The sequence below is a fragment of the Scophthalmus maximus genome, chromosome 3 (assembly GCF_022379125.1).
Source record: "Scophthalmus maximus strain ysfricsl-2021 chromosome 3, ASM2237912v1, whole genome shotgun sequence".
NCBI classification, from domain to species: domain Eukaryota; kingdom Metazoa; phylum Chordata; class Actinopteri; order Pleuronectiformes; family Scophthalmidae; genus Scophthalmus; species Scophthalmus maximus.
This window is the reverse complement of record NC_061517.1, coordinates 9,074,224-9,094,557: the sequence shown is the minus strand read 5'-3', so window position 1 is coordinate 9,094,557 and position 20,334 is coordinate 9,074,224. Positions and strand designations below refer to the sequence as shown.

Below are 20,334 nucleotides of genomic sequence, written 5' to 3'. Positions count from 1 at the left end.
TTGGCCCCTTGTGGGCACTTTTAACTTGTGCCGCACTGTGTTTCTGCACAACACATACAGCAGACATCGATAAAAGAAAAGAAATGGGGGAAAATAAATAAATCCACGCAGAAAGTAAAGCGCGTTGGAAAGAAAGACATCACAATGGATGCTTCAATGTGTTAAAGAAATCCAAATATCTCGGAGGTAATTGAGGATGAAACGAACGAGCGAGGAAGAGAGAGATGAGTTTGGCTCATACTGTGCAGCTCGACATAGAGAGGCACTTGATCTGCAGCCCTTGGACTAATAACTTGCCACTCCACCCTCCGAGCATTTTTCCCCCCTTCCCATCTCAAACCTCTCATCTCTTTCCCATCAATAGAAGGCCGACACCAGAGATACAATGGACCACAAATAATACGTTTTCCTGGAACATAACATAAATAATGGTGTTGCCCAGGGTGTGCGATGATACCGGTCTTGATGCTCTTGTAAGAAAGTGATTGTCAGTGTCTGCATGAAGGTGGGGAAACAGAGGTGTGACAGCTTGGATGGACCTAAGCCATAGGAAAATGGGGGAGAGGAAAAGAAGCAATCACAAAAACAGCAGAGCTGCAGAGGTTGACACAAACCCAACAAATGTCTCTGGTCCCTGGGGGAGGGGGAGGAGGAAGAGGTCTTCACACACACTGGAATTACAGCCATTAGGGCAGGTGAATGTCCCCATCAGTCGCTCCGATTTGATATATGTTTGAGATTGTAGTGCAGAGGCCACCACTGCGATGCATCGCAGATTGAAACTCCTGCAGAAATTTGCCCTGATGAATTCTAATCAGGCTTGGTTTGAATTTGCAAGTTTCACATAGCCATCAAGGACACTGACGCAATTGTGATTTTCAAAACAAAGCACGTTTGATTCTGATTAAAGCTGTCCTTCATCTTTCTTTTTCAGAAAGGAGAGACTGTGAAACGAATACGAGAAGAGGTACAGTGTCCACGATTTAGAGCTTCAACATTTAATAATTTGTCCATATATTTTCACGTTTTAACATCCTGCTGTTTGGAAAGTCATGCTGTTTGCTGTTGATAAATGTGTGTTCATGAGCAACCAGCTGTGTGCGCGTGTCAGCATGCCATGCATCTCAAATAAGCACACTTTGCTCCCTGTATCTTTTACTAACACAGGAACCCAACTACGTAGCCCTTTGAGATCTTTTGATGAAAAGGGCACTATAAATAAAATGTATTTATTTACGTCTCTTTTCTTTTTTGCAAGCACGTACGTCTGAAGAGAAAAACATAATTCAATCTCAAAGGTTTTTTTTAAAACTGGTCAGGTTCTATGGCAGATGTGTATTCATAATAAAGCAGTGGGATTAGGTTGAGAATAAAAAGCCTGTTTGGGAGCTTTGAGTCTTAACGGCACCTTTTCAATTTAATTCTTCTCTATCCATCACCCCCCTCTCTCCAATCCCTTTCTTTTTCTTTTCCTTCTCCAAACAACTTCCTATTTGTCGCTGTTCCCCCTCCATACCCTTTTTTTTTATATAAATCTCAAGGGTGCAGCCAAACTAATGCCGCTTGGTTAACTTGTAGTACAAAAGTAATTCGGCTGACACTGTGGCGGCACATTTGATTCTTTCCCTGGCTGCGAAGGTTTTATGTTGTACTTTATGAGGCAGAAGGACAAACAGAGGAATAGTGAGGTCATGGGACAATGCAGCCCCACAGAGCTGCTGGATAAACCACTCACCCATGATGGTCATCCGTCCATTCATCCAGTCAGCCAGCCCATTTGGCCTTTGTTACTCTCCAACTGTACGAGCCTCACCCTGTCAGTCCGTCCCCGTGGCTTACAGCTACAGAGGGAGCATGACTCAACGCGAGTGCCTGGAGAAAGTGGCCTGGAGGTCAGAGTGTTGCCCTGCCTCTGCTCATGTGACTTTAACTTGGAGAAATATACTGTAAGGGCACACAATTAAAGGCGAGGAAGGCAGGGGCTCTATCGTCAGAGGGCAGTACGCTGGAGAAACAGATCAGATGCAGAAATATGGCATGTAGCTTTCAGCCTCACCTCCTTTATGTAATGTCACTTGACCTTCCAGCCTGTGGCTGTACAGTGTGTCTGCATCCTCTGTATGTCTCTAGAAACTCAACCTCAAACAGATTTAATGGATACGTTGACATTTTGGGTAATGTGCTTTTTCACTCTCTTGCCGAGAGTAAGATGAGAAGATAACTCACGTTTTTCATGTGAATATGAAGCTGCAGTCAGCTGGTAAGGTTAGGTCACGGAAAGCATGATAAGTGCATACCTCCGCCACAGCTAACGCCCTAGATCGTCGTCATGAATCCGCCAGTTTATTCGGGCCACCCCTCCACAAAATGTCATGGAAATCGGTTCAGTAGTTTTTGAAATCTACCAGTGCCACCAGCCGAGCAATAGTCCATCACAAAACTCCCTGGAAAACCACAACTTATCATCTTTTATGTTTTTGTGGGTATGGTTAGCATGTTGTCTGGGTGAGAAAGCTATTTCCCACAACGTCAATCTATTCCTTTAAGGTTGACTGTCAAGTGATCGAATGACCTCTGTCTGTCTCCACAGAGCACCGCCCGGGTCAACATCTCCGAGGGATCGTGTCCCGAGAGGATCATCACCATCACCGGCTCCACAGACAGCGTCTTCAGAGCCTTCACCATGATCACATACAAACTGGAGGAGGTAGCTGTCTAACGTGATACTCATTCCCATCACTGATGAGTCAAACCAGCTCATGTCGTCATCTCCTGAGACATTATGTAAAAAAACAACAACTCTCAGGTGCCTTTTAACAAGAACCAAGAGACGTCATCTCATCACTCCTGTTTTATCCTCTATACACTGGCTCATGGCATGTTTTAGAATTGATTTTAAGATTTCACCGTTTACTTGAAGGCTCTTCCATGGCCTACCTCCATCCTATACATATCTGACCTGTTAGTATCCGACTCATCAGCTCGTTCCTTGAGATCCTCGGACAGAGAACTGCTGTATTTAATTCTGATGTTTTTATGTCTTTGAATTGCTGCCTTGTGAAACACATTTGGATCTGAATTTTGAAAAGTGCACTACAAATTTATTATTATTTGTATTATTATTATTATTATTATGATTACGGTGTTGCTTTAAACCCAAATAGGAGGAGTGATCAAAGATCATGTTGTGTCTGACAGAGACAATCTCCCAGGATACAATGAGAATAAATTTATAGAAAACTGCCGGAGACAAAAGAAGTTGTTTGCGAGAGATGGAAAAAGTGAAGGAAGCAATTTCACCACCAGCATCGCAAAAAAAATTATTTCCTGAGCTTCAACATCTCAACATTACCACTAATGCACTTTTATAGCTATCGATTACGCCCTGAACTGAAAGTGATGGAAGGAAAACAGTTTCAGTTGGTCGAACGACTTTGTCTGTCTACTGTAGTTGAATGGTTTGTCTTCGGGCATATCACGTACAGTAGTTGCTTTTTATACTTTCACTGCTCAGCACATATGCTCAATCCACTCAGTGAAAGTGCAAACGGAGCTAATTTGTATCTGCTAATGAGAAGAATTTATATATCTTTTCATGGTATTCTAAGGAGTTACGGATGACAGGCTCCTCATGCTATTAATCCCCATGGTGACTGTCCGTCACCGCACTAATTAATATGGTGGAATGAGAGCCGCCCTAGCTCTGATTTGGCATCACAGGTGCTCCGTGCTCAGGTCGACAGCCTTCAGTAAACACACGCCGGCTTGGAGTGTTCATAAAAGACTCTTCAGAGTCACCTCTTTTCAACCCTGAGACTCTTGAGTTTCCATGGCAACGTGTTGGCTGACCCAATGCTTCCACCGTAGTCGAGTCATTGTATGTCTGACACCTCTAATTAAAGACAAAGGGGAGTAATCTGCTTTTTGGCCACTGAGTATTAGACACAGGGTTTGTTAATGTCTCAATAGTTTATCATTACACAGCGGAACAAGCTCAGTTAGTTCTTTCCTTTGGCACTTGATGAGTGTGTTTGTGTTTCTGTCTCTGATCTAATAATCTGAGACATGCTCTGATAACACAAGACACGCACGACAGTATCATATGTGTGTTTTGCTCCCAGGTGTCGAGGCACAGCATGCATAAAAGCCACATAATCTCTCTGCATCAGAGTCCTTATCCCTCCAGAAACACAATATGCTTTGGGGATTTGAGCCCAGCAACTCGTCGTGTGAGCGGCGCTTGTGTTATTCTGCTGTGTTATCTCTGCCAATTTGCTTTTGAGAGTCTCTTTTTCCTCGGATTGAACAGAAGAGTACAGGAATGTATGCAGTTGTTGAGATGTGGTTTATATTTTTAGATCAAATCGAGAAAGTCCTCTGATTGTACAGACAAGCTGTGTGCTCTTCTTCTAATGAGACGAGACGTCAGCGGGCCTGATCTGCTCCACTAAATATAGACATGGAGCGGCGGGGCACAAGAGCCACGTCAGAATGGGCTTTTTTTAAAAGTTCACAGTAATTTAAATTATACAGCTCACTTCCTAAGTAAAAACCCCTTGAGGCTGCACATCCACGCTGTCACCTCTTATGTCAAACTCTGATAATTTCACTGCAGACTGGCCCCAACACCAAAAAACTAGCTCTCTGTCACACATTTGTTGTGTGTAGAACTCTGACGGGAAGAGAGAAGGCGTGTTGTATTTACATTTCAAAGGTTCACAGAGACACTGTTCATTAATTAAAAACTCAATCTCCTCCCACAGCAGAACAGATGGATGTTTCCCACCTGCAATGTAAAATACTGTTCAACACTCTTGAAATCAGAAAGGTTCCTTGTTGAAATACTGAATTCAAACATACAGCTAAAATAGACATGATCTTCCCCCATCCTTTATTGGGCTGTTAATTTAATCAGATATTCTATGCCTTTAAAATATTGTATAAATGACACAACTAAATATTCAACATAGAGAAAAATAGTCTTACTTACATACCTTTTTTCAGAGTGGTAAATAATATTTTTTTCATTAGTAATGTTAATGTCCATGTTTTATTAAATTGCAATGTGTTGAGGTTTCAGGGCCACTGTATTATTTATTTTCTTGCCAAGATTTAAATATGAAGATCAATACTACTCTCATATCTGTCCATTAAATATTAAGTTACGACAGCAGAAAGCAAGCAGGGGGAAACGGGTAGTCTGGCTATGCTCAAAAGTAAAAAAGAAAAAGAAAACAAATAAAGAATAATAAATAATCATGACACATTCACTTTGCATGGATGCGATCCCAGTAACTTTTAAACTCCACAAATATTAGAAGACATTTTTTTCAGATGAGTTTGTTCATTCAGTTCATTTCTTGAGGCAGAAATCCCAAGGTGACCAGGTCCAGCAGTGGGAATGACATGTAGACACTTGCACTTGCACTTATGCAGCACAGTGAAAAAGCTCTGAGCACAGTTTGCTCACCACCGGTATTGCACTTAATGGTCTCCCTTTCATGCAGAATTCAGGAGTTCATGAAAATGATTAAACAGACTTTTTTTCCAATCCCACACTGGACCGGAGAATATACATCACCGACCAGCCTCCCGTGAATTCAAAAATACAGATACAGAAGCTGAGGTTTAATTCGCTGCAGGTGAACCCAAAGCTCCACCTGCCATTTCCACTATGAATCCCATTTGCTTTATCTTTTACATTGACGTTGATCCATTAGAAACTGATCTTGGCTGCACTGCACCTCTTTCTAATATTGAAACATTCAGTTAGTCAATGTGTAATGAGTTGATAAAACTAGATGTTTAGATTAGTTTGACTGAAATGAGCTCCGGTTTCTAATTGTTGGACTTAACACCAGTGAAGGTGACTTATCTCTCCCTCCTTTTCCACTTTGACTCCTGCTGTTTGAGGCCGTCTACCCTCTTATCTCCCCTCGTTCTTTCCTGCCGACCCTTACCACATGTTTTTTCTTCTCCTCCCCTCAGGACCTGACTGCACTGGTGGCCAACGGCACCATAAGCTCCAAGCCACCAGTCACCCTGCGGCTGGTCATCCCTGCCAGCCAGTGTGGCTCTCTCATCGGGAAGGGAGGGGCCAAGATAAAGGAGATCAGAGAGGTGAGCAGCCAGAACTTAAATCTACTTCATCCTCGCTTCACAGGCTGGTCGAACACTGAAATGTGAAGAGAGGAAATCTGCAGGGGAAAAGCCGCAGCTAGAATGGAGGGATGGAGATGGAGAGGTTGTTTTTTTAACCCTGCTGCATAATTGCACCAATACATTTCAGGGGTGTATTAGATGATTTTGTTTAAAACCACTGCAATTACAGTTCAAGTATATTACTGCAATAAGGCTGGAGAGCAGGTCTAGAATATCTACAGCAGAAAAATGTAATAAAATAATGAATGAATGAATGAATCATTTGTCATAGATCACAAGAGCTACAGGAGTCTACAGTCGTTCCACCGGGTCTGTGAGGCTCTACTGAGACACAGTTGTGCTTTGAGCTAAATGCTGACATAGTCACACTAACATGGACATTGCTACTGTACCATGTTGACTTTTTGTCAGTATAATTATTACCATGTTCGCAATCTTAGACCTCTTACACCGCCAGGCCCCCTTCAGATCTGCTGACCAGTAACAGTCCAGAGGTGAAATGAGCCTTTCTTTTAACTGTCAGCATGAAACCATGGAAAAGTTTTCCACCTTCACTAATATCAAATACAATTTGACCTCATCTCTGTTCTTTTTCCTTTCATTCATTATCATTAAGACAAGCCTGGACTCCCTTTTATTATCAATGTGTTTTCTGTGCAATGTCGTGTGATTTTATGATTTTATCCAAAACAATTTATTCTATGGTTTTATTGGTTCACTTATGGATCTTCAGAATTGAGTCTGTGTTGACTTGACTTTCGGCTAAACACAAAGTACAGCTGAGGCTGATGGGAATATAATTAGTATTTGCATATATCTGGTCATAAATCAATCTTCAGGACAGATATCTGTTTCAAATATAACGTCCATCTGTCCAATAGTTGTCAAGAGATTTCAATGAAAATCCTTAGGGCTCTATTTTAATGCCTGTTCTTTAGGGTGGGTCTAAATCCACTTCTGCATTTTCTATTTGAACAACGTGGGCACTGGATGGGAAAACGACAACTGGGTCTGTCTGAGACTAGCAAGGACACTTGCAAGGCACTTGTGCCGAGTTTAAGACAGGGTCTTTAATGTGCCAGTCTATGTTGCAAATTTGAAAACTGTCACCTGCTGGTGGCGCTAGAGAAAAAGTTAGATGTTCATCAAAGTCAATAGGGTTCATCCTCTGGGAACCATGAATACTATCCTAAAAAAATAACTCAACCACAACAACCATCAGACCATCTGTGTCATTCTCACAGAAAGGCTTCGCTTGTGGCTAAATATATAGCAATTCAGAAAACATGCTACATTTTGGACAAAAACAAGCAAAAAAAAATATATATAATGATTTGAAGCAGACACCATGTATCTGCACTTAGGTCGGCTAAAATTGGATTTAGACCATTAAGGCAGGAAGTTAGTGAGACAATGCAGCCCTGATAAATCACTCCAGCTTCGAAAGGGGAAAAAACAACTCCTGACTACACTGAGGCTCAGTTGAAATATTAGGATTAAACTTATCAGATCTGTTGCCAGAGACATATGACGCAGTCAATTTAGCTCTGTGCCGTTCTACAAATAGAGTCTCTCTCGTTTTAGCTTTGAGCTTCAACACTCATGGCGTCTTTTGTGTGCTTGGTCTCTACAGGACACGTGTTCTCTTGTCGAGGCACTTTGTGATGTGTGCCTTTCAAATCCTCTGTTGGCGACATCAGCATATGCAGATGAAGTTACGCTCCTCGCCTGCAGGCATGCTAATTTAGGGATGTGTCAGCTAAAATTCAGAGAATCATGTTTTCTCTTTGCGGCCGGCTCTTCACGTATCACCAACCTGACACGACTTGACGTTAGAAACTCCATCAGAATTGGTGGAAAAAATATGAAGTCAGCTAAGCCAGCAGGGGGCCATGGGAAGAAGTAAAGGCAGAGTAATCTCCAGAATCAAAGTGATCTTTTTTTTGTTTTTAACCCCCTATCCTTTGCAGAGCACCGGAGCTCAGATACAGGTGGCAGGGGATTTGCTGCCCAACTCCACTGAGCGAGGGGTGACGATATCTGGGAATCAGGACTCGGTAATCCAATGCGTCAAACTCATCTGCACAGTAATCCTGGAGGTAGGCAGCGTACTATTGCTCACTTTACTTCAAATACCTATCTGACATTTTGTCAGAGCTACGATGCCTCAGCTACGTGAAGGAAATAAACTGCTTTTGACATCCACGTTTTCATTTTACCAACATGCAGTCATCTGCAGCAGACGTTGATGGCTGTGTTAGTCGTCTTGGTTATGCAATGTTAACACGCTAAACTAGATTTGCACATTCTGCAGCATTATCCTCAACAAGAACAAATGAAATAGCGTCGTTCGTTCATTGTTTTGACCGCCTGTTACGTAATCTGCCGAAGAAGACATTGGGTTAAACCAAAGGTGCAGTTCTCAAGTCAGAGCTCAGTATTTTTGGAGAGGACACTAGGCTGCCAAGGGAAAAAACCACACTGACCTGCAGCAGAGTCTGTCCACCTTTAGACAACAGCTCTCTTGAGAGAACCGAGGAGGGGACGAGAGCGAAACAGCCCCAAGGACAGTTTCTCCCTGTGTGTCCATGGAGGTGCACAAGTCCTTTTTGTTTTAGCATTGCAGCTGGACCTGACTGACTAATTGCTAGTTTGATCCAGTTTTCCAGGGCTTCCTTCAAAGGCTTGCAAGTTTCATTAGGATTCTCTACCAGCGGCTTCTTGCTTCGGGTTCCTAGATTTAAATTATGCAAAGTTATACAAAGAATTAACTGTGTCTCTGGGATCCAGCAGAAAAGATGCTCTACATTTTAAACCCCAAAACACTATCACCAAAACGGCGGTTGCTTGATAAGATAGACACTGTCATGTACACCATGTTATCTCCTTTTACTCATTGGTGTTTAAAGAATTTTATCTTAAAACATGCCCTTATCACTGCGGAGCCTTGAGGTCTGATACAGACTGAAGTCCAGCTATCATCCACAGAGACCTCTCACCACTCTGCTTCAATTATTTAATGAGTGATTAGTATAATTAAAAAGAAAAACAAAGAAGTGAATTATGTCCGTGGCATTATTTAGTTCATCATTACATTTTAACTGAACCAGAAACGTTGACAATATTTGCACTTATCTGCCTCAATCATAGACATAATTTCAGAGAAGCTTTTTCATGTCTATGAAATAAATAAATGAACAACCTTTAACCCTTTGTCCTATTTTTGACTCCTTAGTCTCCACCGAAGGGTGCCACCATCCCCTATCGACCGAGCCCCTCACCAGCTGCTCTCCTCATTGCGGGAAACCAGGTAACAGAGAGAGATTTTACCACACGTTGGCTTCATCCACATTACTTCATTTAGTTTTAAAACGCATCACTGCTGTAATTTTACACCTGCCCATCCCAGGCCTACGGAGTTTTCAAGCACCTAAATCTGAGAAGTTTGTAAATGCAGCAAAAATGAAGAGATGTATGGAATCGATGACACAGTCACCCGCATTTGCTTCCTGACTTTGGTTCTTATCAGTCCGTTGTAAACACCTTCTTCAGGTACTAGTTCCACCTCGACATCGGTCCAAGCTAAAAATATAACAATATCTGCTCTTACTTTTCACCACTGTTGTTCACAGTATTTTCAGTAACTAAGCAACCGACTGCAGAGTAGACAATCTGCCTACTGTTTGAAGCGATATGCACATGCTCAGTGTACGGAAATGGCCATGTTATATACGTTTTCAGGTGTGCTAGTGTGGAATACTGATGCAGAGCTAAAACTGTTTTGTGTGGACAGAGATCGTTTCAGTTTTTAAAATGCTGTTTTGAAATGAAAACGTAGTAGTATCGATGTGACACAGCGACCGAAAACTGTGGGGGGTCATAAAGGCTGCACAGGTGGTTCGGAGTTTTGGGATGAGTCAGAATAAGGGACAATTTTGACCTGCTGGAATTTGGATCCAGGCTCTATAGGCACCATGAATGTCCTTTGAAATTTCATGGTAACCCATCCAATTGTTGTAGAGATATCTAGATGCCAGCTATAAGGTTTGAGAACCACTGGAGAGACATTTGGGACTGACAGCCTCACCTTCACAAACTTACATGGAAGTTCAAACGGTTATTTGAGCAATTTTTGAGGAGGCATTGCCAATAATCAAATCTTTCATTGGAATCATGGCAAAAAACAACATTTGTGTACTGTAGGTGCTCCTCTGTTTGGAATCGAGTGGTGTGTGTGTGTGTGTGTGTGTGTGTGTGTGTGTGTGTGTGTGTGTGTGTGTGTGTGTGTGTGTGTGTGTGCGCTTGGCTATAGATGCCTCTGTTTTGAGAAGGGACAGATATCCAGCCTCCTATGGAGCAAGTCACAAGATTAGCGGGTGAGACTGGAGACCTGCCGTCTCCTCGGTCTGCAGCAGCACCCAGATATTCTGCATAGCTGTCAGCAGTTGTGACGGTGTTGTGTTTGTGCTGCCTCAGACTCTGGTCAACTTCTGGAGGGGCTCTGACTTTTTGATATTCCTCACAATAAGCCGTCAAATTAAACCTGGGGCGAGCTCCTGGTCACCGTGAGATGGCTCTAATGAAGGCTGCACAGTGATAAAGGAATGTTTGTATAATTGGTCAGGGGAGAAAACGCAGTGGAATGGGAATGGGTGTGCAGATGACTCATAGCCCATAAGCTTGTTAGGTGTGTTAAAGTGTCGGAAAATGCAGCTTCGACCAAATTTAATCCGTAGTAATACCCCGAATAGCAGTGAAATTGGAGGTTTTTATATGTTACCATGGACGGTTTCAGCTGATATGTACATATTTAATCTCACTAATTATAACTCCTGTTGCGAAATCTTTCCAAACATGAACCATATATTTCAGTAACTAATTTTCACTCTGTGTTTGTAGGTGTTTGAGGCACCAGAATACGCACCCCAGCCTCTGTACTGTACCCAGGGTGGCCTGGACCTCCAGCAGGTAACTTAAATATTAAATCTCTGCCTTTTCTGATTATGAAAAATCTCCCCATGCGTCTGACTCCGGTCTTCAACAGCATTGCGGGGCACAGGAATGAGTTTCAGGGCTGTGAGGATTTGAGTGGCGAGTGAGAGCAGGCGGTTGTGTGGTATGTCCAAATTTACACAGTCAATCATCTGGCACGAGGCATTAAAAGCAACAGCTGAACGTAAGCTGCAGCTATTGTTCTAGCCTGTCACAAGAGCTATAACCCCTCGCGAAACACGACGCCCTCACACCACCACCACCACCGCAGCTCTGTCGTCTCTTTTTTAGTCCTGTCTAGCTCTGCACCAGAAACCTTTGGGCTTCAGGAATTTTTCCTTCCATGGCAGCAATAGCAGATACTGTCATAATATCAGAATGGATACAGCAGCCTCCAACAAGCCAGGCCTGGATTGAAAGAAACAAAAGAATGTAATTGTGGGTAATAATATATAAATAGTTCAAAGATAGAGATCACTCAACCTGTAAGTGGTGGGATTATTGCTACTAACTTGTTGTGTTTGTGTGCTCTCCTATACACAAACAGCTCTAATGTAGTGATGTAAGGGCTGAGCTCCCCCTCCCCACTTTATGGACTGGTAATAGTAGCCAGACTGTTGGCGTCAGGCAGAACCGAGTTAAGCTAAGTACTGTCTGCTCAAAACCATAAGTGTAACGAGGGAGGGCTGCACAGACTCCACCCTCACTAATTACAGGAGGTAAATTGATATTAGTATTTCACATAATTCAATCACAAACCATGTTCATGTGTAGAGGAAACAAAGATGACGAACTGAAGTGGCCTCACAACTGATGGAAACAGGGATTTTACAAATAATCTGTAACAGCACCAGCTGTCTTCTGTGTCACCAGCACCAGTACATTTAATAATACTTTAAGGAAATCAGAGTAATTTCACCTAAATTACAGAAAATGACTATTTGCTACTTTCTTTTAGTAGTAAATAGTCATGCAGATAGTTTTAACCGTATTTTTTTCATGGTTTGGGATGTCTGTTTGGATTTGGATTGTGCTGCTCATACATTAAAGAATCAAAGACAAGGCAAGTTCCTTTGTAAAGCACATTTCAAAAGCAAGGCCAGTAAAAGTGCTTAACATAAGATATTAAAGGCATCGTGACAAATTGTAAAAGCAACATGAGACAAAACAGAAGAGAAACATTCAGAGGGAAATGAAAAAAGAGAAAATTAGATGCTTCTTGAAAATGAATAAACAAATGAAATAATAACAAGATTATAAGTAACAATTACAAATGATTGATTTAAGGCCGTGGCAAACAGGAAAGTGTTGCAGTACATCTCTTGGAGAAGAGAATGTGTGGAGCATAAAAACTGAACACTGCTTCTCCATGTTTAGTTCTGACTCTGGGGACAGAGAGCAGACCTGAGGGGTCTGGATGATTCAAAACATAACAGTAGATAAGAAATGTATTTTGGGCCTTAACAATACGGTGCTTTATGAGCCAACAGCAGTATTTTGAAGCCAATTGCTCTATAATTGCTCAAAGAAATATATAAAAAACATTGTTCTATCAACTTAATTTTGAGTTTACATTTCGATAAACTCTAAAAAGTAAAACAGTAAAAAATTGTCCAAATAAAATGAGTCCATTTAAGGTCTTATTAACTCTGGGTGCACTCCCTATTTACTACAGTAACAACAAATGCACTCCTAGTGCGGAGTTTTACGTCAGGTGTTTCACTTGTATCCACGACGATCAGAGGGATGGATGCACTTTGCATAAAATTAAGTGTAAATAATTTGGCCAACATCAAAGCAATGTAAAATGTCTGTTTTGCTTAAGAAAATTACTACGATGACTGCATGTTGACAGTAAATCCTGAAAGGCCCTAACAACCTATCACATTCCGCTCTGGTGGGGGTGGCAACTTCGATTCTTGGCCCCCCGCTGGCCCCGCCCATACTCTTCAATCCCCCCAAAAAAAACTAAGGTTGATTTTACAATTACCATTATAAGTTTGACACATAAAGCAGTGGGGTTTGTGGGAAACTAAACTATAGGGTATAAACCAGGATCAATAAAACACTTGGCTTGAAAAATTTGACTAGCCACGTGTGTCTCACAGAACTGTGCTGGTTTTCACAGGATGAGCTTCTTTGTTCCGGTGAACTGCTGCTCACATCAAGGTCTGTGGAGGTTTCAAAGTGAAAGAGGCAGATATTGTTCCTTTTGAATCTTTTATATGTCCATCAGGGCTGTGGGCACCACAAGCAAAATCTCATTGACCTCCATTGTGCTGGGGTTGAGGCAGGAAGCTCACAGATGGATTTTTAACAACCCCAGACAAATAAAAACCATAACTATGGAATCTGCTTTGGTCGAGACCACTACTAGAACATTAGAAAAAAAGGCCTTTGTATAAGCTCAGAGCCGAACCGCAAACAATCATTTAACTTATTCCCCCCCCCCAAAAAAATAGGGATGTATTGACGATGAGGCACTTCCATTAAGAGGCTGCAGATTTATTGGCTGTATGTGATGATTTACTGCTGTAATTTACCTAATGCAAGTTGCTCTCTTTCAGGCCTACACTTTGCAAAACCAATACGGCATTCCACACTCAGAGGTTTGACCTTTGTTGATATGTTACAATTCAATACGACGTCAATTGCTTGTATTTTAATGTTCACTGCATCAACTATTTGTCCTCTTTGTTTCGCAGCTGGCCAAGCTACATCAGCTGTCGATGCAGCAAGGCCTGAGTCCTATTGCCCAGCCTGCTTCGACTATCATACCTGGTATGTATGGAGGTTATAATAGTAAGTATTTGCTCTGGATTATTTTACTACTACTCTGAAAATGAATGCTTATGGCCACATTGATTTTACAGGTCTTAAATAAAATAATCAGCCAGCCAGGATTTGTCTTTGCATTGCTCCTCTATCTGTAACTTGTCAAAGATTTTAGATGTGAGAAATAGCGCTCACTGTCATGAGCTGTGCTGATTATGGACTCGTGTCAGTGAGGAAGGAGGAGAAGAGGCTTCATAGCCGTCTCACATCTCCCGGTCTTAGAGCGAAACTATTACTTGAAATGATATGTTCCACAGAGTCGGAGGACTGGGAGAAAGAAAAGAATGAGTGCTGTGTTAAACATCAGTCCATTAAAATGGAAATTACTGTAACAGCTTTACTATATCTGGCAGTGACCCCACTGGAAAAGAGTTTTTCCAGCATACGATGGTGGCGGCTTGTAGGGGCTTCACTAACCAAAGGATAGATGAATACTGTAAATATTCAAATATATCTGATGTCTCAATTTAATGCAGTCGTTTCTTGTGTTTTCTCTTCATCAGGGATGGACTCAAACTCTCAGACATCTCAGGAGCTGCTTATTCCCAATGATGTAAGGAGAAGTAACTTCAGAGTTTTTGTTCTTTGTGATGTTCCTGTGCTCCCAACAGTGTGTCATCTCACACATGCATCACTTCTCTGCAGCAGGTGACTTCAGTAGCTGCAACTGCAAAGTCATCTGGTGTGACTTCAAAAGAGATGAGAGGCGTGTGCTGGCAACTCACTAATTATCCTCATTATTCTAACCTCCAACTAACCCAAGGTTAAAGGGATTTTGAGCCGATATAGATCCTTTTGCGTTATTGTCTGGGCTGCAGTTGCAGTGCCTCAGAGTGAGTCCCACGAGTGCTCGGTAAATCCTCTCATGTTGCCTGACCTACTTAGAAGCTGTCTGCTGTCAAAACAGCCAATAAGAAAACAGACAAAGATCCTTTCCCTCTCCACTTAGCCTCCGCCAGGGTTTGATGAAATGTCTTTCCAATCTGAGGACAGAACGCAAAGATCCTCTGCAAAATAATTTCCCCTTCCCAAGATCACTGTGATATTGCTGCTTTGGACTGAGAACATCTGTTTATTAATAAAACTAAAATCCCTTCTTTTTCTAAATTTCATCTAGAGAAATGATAAAGAGAGCTCACTTATGAAGTAAAGTATTATAATGATGCCATTTGAAATTTATGGTTTAATTTTCAGCAGTTGTGATGTCTGCTGTAATAACAGAACCACGATCCTTCAAAAGAACGATGTGTGGAAGATTAAAGGACGGCTGATGTTCATTAACATGGTGTTTGTGGGAATGACTCGAAAATAAACTTCAGTGGCCATGTTTGGTGATGAAGGAGCATCATTCATTGTATCACTGTGGTTCGATGATTTTGAAAGTTTTATGGTAAACAATAGAGGTTTGTCTCTCTCTCTCTCTTCATAGACAATACTTGTTAGTAGGATCAGTTAATGTTTGAATCTTGTCGTTGGATTCGTAGTGTTTACCAAACTATACACAGCAATACTCTCAAATGTCTAGTGCGTACTGCTCTTTTAGTTACAATTATCTGCAAAGAAAAAAAAGTTGCATCTATTTTTCTTTGCTGTCTTTGTTTTACAACAGAAGTGGCTCATGGTTTCACTGTAATTCATAGCATATAGCCACAACCCTTCAACATTTCTGAAATGCCTAGAGGCATTTTTTTCCTCCTTCTCTCCAAGTAAAGCCCCACATGGCGAGTGGCACAATGCATCAGAGGAATGAGGGAGTCCAGTGCTGTACGTGACAGGGACAGCTGTGAGCTGCAGCCATTGTTCCACAAGACATGACTTGTAGCCATGACTGAGCCTCCTCAGCCCCTCCATCCCCCCTCAGGCCGACCACACTCCGACTGTACAATCCTGCTCTATGCTCACACACTGAACACCCAAAGAGTCTTGTACTTGCACCCACGCACGCACGCACGCACGCACGCACGCACGCACGCACGCACGCACGCACGCACGCACGCACGCACGCACGCACGCACGCACGCACGCACGCACGCACACACACACACACACACACACACACACACACACACACACACACACACACACACACACACACACACAGTGCATTGAGAAACTGCTTACACCCAGTCAGCAGGATGCACTATAATACTGCGCAAGGAGGATTTAGCCGGAAGAAAAATGGCTGCACCCTCACCATCCCATCCCTCTTCCTGTGTCCTTTCAAATGACTGCCTCAGCAGGAACTTAACAATATATAGGCCACTTATAGCAGAAGACCAGGAGCACCGTGCCGTGTTACCGTTATTCGAATGCTTAGGGAAACAAAAATATCACTACAGCAAAAAACACGTGGTGTCTCCTGTGTCTTTTATTTAATTCTTTTTTTTTAGCTCTGGTTGCATTTCTAAAAGTGTAGTTTTAGGTTGTTTTTTGTTATTTCTGAGGTTGTTCATACAGAGACGCTGTTGACTGAGGTCATGCACGCCAAAGTGGGCGAGCAGTTGACAGCTGGTATCTATTGACAGCTGGTGTAAAAGGCCAGAGTCCAGTGGGGATTCTTGGTCCCAGTGGGGAAGAGACGTTATCAGTGATTTAAGGGCTGTAGTGGCCATTGTTCCATGAGTTGGGAGTTTGCTCTTTGGGCTTCAGGCTAACCCACCCCAACACATGTGCACAAACACACGCGCGTGAACACACACACACCTCCACCCCAACACCAGAATAAACTGCTGAGCCAATAATAGCCAGGCGGACCAACCAGGTCGCTGTGTGACAAATCGGACATTGTGGAACAGGCCGCTTACTTCTCAGGAAAGGAATGTGAAATGCAGTACGAACACTGTGTTTGTTTGTGTGTGTGTGTGTGTGTGTGTGTGTGTGCATTGTGCATCTCCACTGTACCTCTCTACCTTGTCAGCTGCTGTTAAGCTGCCAATACACACATACCTCAAGTACTTCATCACAGTCTGTCCCACTCACTATATATTTGGCAGCGTAACCGTGTCGCTGATCCCCCGACACCCTGCACTTGAGCTAATGCGCAGCTCTTGGTCTGTTAAATGTCTGTTGTCGCTAACAGCCAAAGGGTCCAGGTTGGTTAATGAAAGCAGAACAATGGTGATAATGTATTTGGGAACCCAACAGAACTCGTGTCACCGTCTAATCTACTCTCTCGGTAGTGAGAACACTCAAGCCAACAGGAATGTATATCATATGTTTGAGTTATTTTCCCCATTATGTTTTCCATTAGTGCCGAGATGCATCTGGCTGGCATGTGTTTGGGAAAGTGATTTGTTTGGGAAGTCATCACCACTCAGAGGAATCAATAACCTTTTAGCCACTCAGATTAATGACAGGCAAATGTGCCTTCTCTCGTCTCGTGTCTTTTACCGGTGCACAGGCATTAGCAATTAATGGGGGGGGGTTTGACATGCATGATGGATGACCAATCCACTGAAGACAAACAGAGCAACTGCAATATTTGAAATTGTCTGCATCAAGTCAGCTAAAATACATACTTTGTGGTGTTTTGCTTTTGCCCTTTTTCGTCAGAATTACTTTCATCAGCATCACAGATCCAACTGTGACACACGGCTCACTTTAGTCAAATTATTTATTGAGCCCTTTGCTCGTGGAGCTCATCCTCTGCTCCTTCCTGTGTATCAACATAGTTATTTGTCTTTCAATCAAACTGACCGATCTGCCTCACCTCTGTTCCTTCTTTGCAGCTGATTGGCTCGATCATCGGCCGTCAGGGCTCCAAGATCAATGAGATCAGGCAGGTGTCAGGAGCTCAGATCAAGATCGGCAGCCAGCTGGACGGGACAAGTGACCGCCACGTCACCATCACAGGAACACCGGTCAACATCAACCTAGCCCAGTACCTCATTACCTCCTGGTAAGGCCCGGTGGCTCCAGTAGCCACCTAATGACTCACCACAAGTGCAGGCGAGAGAGACATGCATAGGTTTAAAAGGGTCAAAGGTTATGTTATAATATGATAAGCAGTAATGAGGTACGTTCTTGTGCTGCTGGTAATTGGCCTCGAGGGAATGAGTAAAAGGGTTTGGAATTGTACGACATACAGTAACAGTTTAGAATTCTGTATTTGCAGCAGCTCTGGTATCCTTTTTTATTTATTTATTCATTACTTTTAATGAACCTTTGCAATTTATAAAGATTTTTAAAGATTTTTATTATACAACACAAAACCAAATCTAGCAGTAACTCAATTGAGAAAGAGGGGAAGCAAAACTGGGCACATTAAAGTAGTAAGTACAAATAAACTTGAATAAAACACTGGACATAAAAATAAAAAAGTAACACAGCAATGAAGAGAATAAAAGAAGGGAAGCATAATAAAGTACAAAATGAATATTTTTTTAAAAAGCAGGAAAGCATCATTGTTTTTAGTGGGACAATTAATTTCCTTTATTAATTTATTCATTTTTAAATAAATAAATCATAAATTGACACTAAGCCTCACAGAACTTTCTTTGGTAATTGTTGGTCCTTGCTTTTTGTGATTCAAAGGAGACAAAATGTCCACCATTAATTTCAACTGCTCTGCAAAACATATTGATCCTGATTGAGCTGAATTCCTCATCAGATTATTTGGGATTGTGGGGAGTAGTGTCACATAAAAACTTCTGTCGTACAGCAGAGCAAATTAAATGGACGGGGGAAGGAAAAAAGTCAATGCAGCAGAACCAGAGATATTATCTTTTATTATTTCCACATGTTCTTCTTCCTTGTTAAAACCTGGTGCTCGTTTTTTCCCACAATGCAACTTACCCACCGACAGTGTAGTGGGAGATTCGGGTGAGTTACAGTAGGACCAGGTAATGTGGCTGCGATGACGAGGGGGGCTACAGAGGTCTGGTTACTTTACGTCTTTTAAAAGTCACACCTCAAGATTTTATTTTTTTTAAATTTCAGACCAAACCAACACTGACTCAAGTTGTTTCACTTGAGATCAGATTTCCCCCATGAAGCTCCACCTGCAGAAGGCTTTATACAACGTTTTCCCCCACATGCAGGAGTTCTCTCAACAAGACAAATGCAAATAGACTTTAACGAGTAAAGTTGGTGGAGTTCCAGAAACTGGAAGTGTTGCCGCAACAGTATAATCCTCTAATCTTCATTTTCTGCCCTGTCGCTGCGTTCCTTGTCCTCCCTCCTCCCTTCTCCCACCCCTGCCCTCTCATAGTTTAGAGACGGCCAAATCCACAGCGCAGGCAGCCACCATGGCAACTCCGGTCGACCTCAACATGGCCTTCACCCAGCCGGCCTCCCCAGCTGCCTCCCCCACACCCACCCTGACGGCTGTGGGCGCCCTGACCCCGGCTCATCATATGCTCGGTGCCCCGTACGGTGCCATGCCCATCTCCGGCCTGCTGGGGATGAAGTCTGTCCCCTTCCTGACTCTGTCCAGCCCTGCGCCCACCATGGCTGCCACCGCAGCGCCCTCCCACGCCACTCTGGCCGCCTACACCGCCAAAATCTCCTCAGCCAACTGCATCAAAAAGCCGGAGAGACAGAAGTTTGCGCCCTACTGACGTGGCCTCTTATGTCCGGAGAGACCGATGAAGAATCGCTGTGCAGTGTTCTTCCACAAAACGCCTGATGTAGCCACGTCCGCTGGCAGAGATGCTCTTGACTTTTTATCTTTGATGCACCAACAGAGAAGAGACCAATGGAGATGTGGATAAAGCTATTCAAGAAAAAAAAAACATATTTACAGTTATAGATGAGTTGTGAGTTTCCCATGATTTGATGGACTGCTTTCATCGTCACCTCATCACTGATATTGATCACAAAAAAAATAAAAAGGCTGGAACCTCACCTGAGGAATACATGTTAAAATAACACGTGTATCTCAAGTTAGAGATCAGCTATGAGTATTTATCCTTCAATGAATTTGTAAATTATACTCAGATGATAAATGCTCTACTGTACGATGCTTTTATACTACGTCTACGTTTGCCTCATAAAAGTTTTTAAGAAAATTTTTAAATGTCGGGGAGGGGGGGGAATTTTTTAATAATCTGTGCTATGGTACTGTACTGTTCAGTGTTATGTTCATTTTGTTGGATTTTCTTTTGAATGAGCAAGTTGATTAATCTTTATTTATTAGTATTGTTTCATTTATTAAAAGTCTTTGTTTCCTGACATGGTGGATGCATCTGTCTCCCAGTTTTTTGTTCTCTATATCCCACCTCTTTTTGTAACTGTCTGGTGCACAACATGCCGTTCAACAGCAGATACAGAATGTGAACTAAAAAACTGTGATAAATGAATGTAGCAGCACAGGGCCACACACTCAGGAGGACACAGTGTAACAAC

At 42.4% G+C, this 20,334-nt stretch overlaps 1 protein-coding gene across 3 annotated transcripts in view; it reads left to right on the top strand.

The window, feature by feature from the left end:
• LOC118317059 (poly(rC)-binding protein 4-like) overlaps nucleotides 1-20,160 on the top strand; it is a 31,974-nt gene extending 11,814 nt beyond the window's left edge. For 2 of the 3 annotated variants that reach the window (XM_047331282.1, XM_035645504.2), the window contains exons 4-14: nucleotides 935-967; nucleotides 2,591-2,707; nucleotides 5,989-6,120; nucleotides 8,133-8,261; nucleotides 9,398-9,472; nucleotides 11,062-11,130; nucleotides 13,722-13,763; nucleotides 13,860-13,956; nucleotides 14,493-14,542; nucleotides 17,718-17,887; nucleotides 19,199-20,160. In XM_047331282.1, the coding sequence (XP_047187238.1) occupies nucleotides 935-967; nucleotides 2,591-2,707; nucleotides 5,989-6,120; nucleotides 8,133-8,261; nucleotides 9,398-9,472; nucleotides 11,062-11,130; nucleotides 13,722-13,763; nucleotides 13,860-13,956; nucleotides 14,493-14,542; nucleotides 17,718-17,887; nucleotides 19,199-19,547 (1,263 nt within the window). In that variant the 3' untranslated portion in view covers nucleotides 19,548-20,160. The remainder of the gene's footprint in view (nucleotides 1-934; nucleotides 968-2,590; nucleotides 2,708-5,988; nucleotides 6,121-8,132; nucleotides 8,262-9,397; nucleotides 9,473-11,061; nucleotides 11,131-13,721; nucleotides 13,764-13,859; nucleotides 13,957-14,492; nucleotides 14,543-17,717; nucleotides 17,888-19,198) is intronic. The other variant, XM_035645506.2, reaches the window with a different exon arrangement.
• Nucleotides 20,161-20,334: the final 174 nt, after the last annotated feature.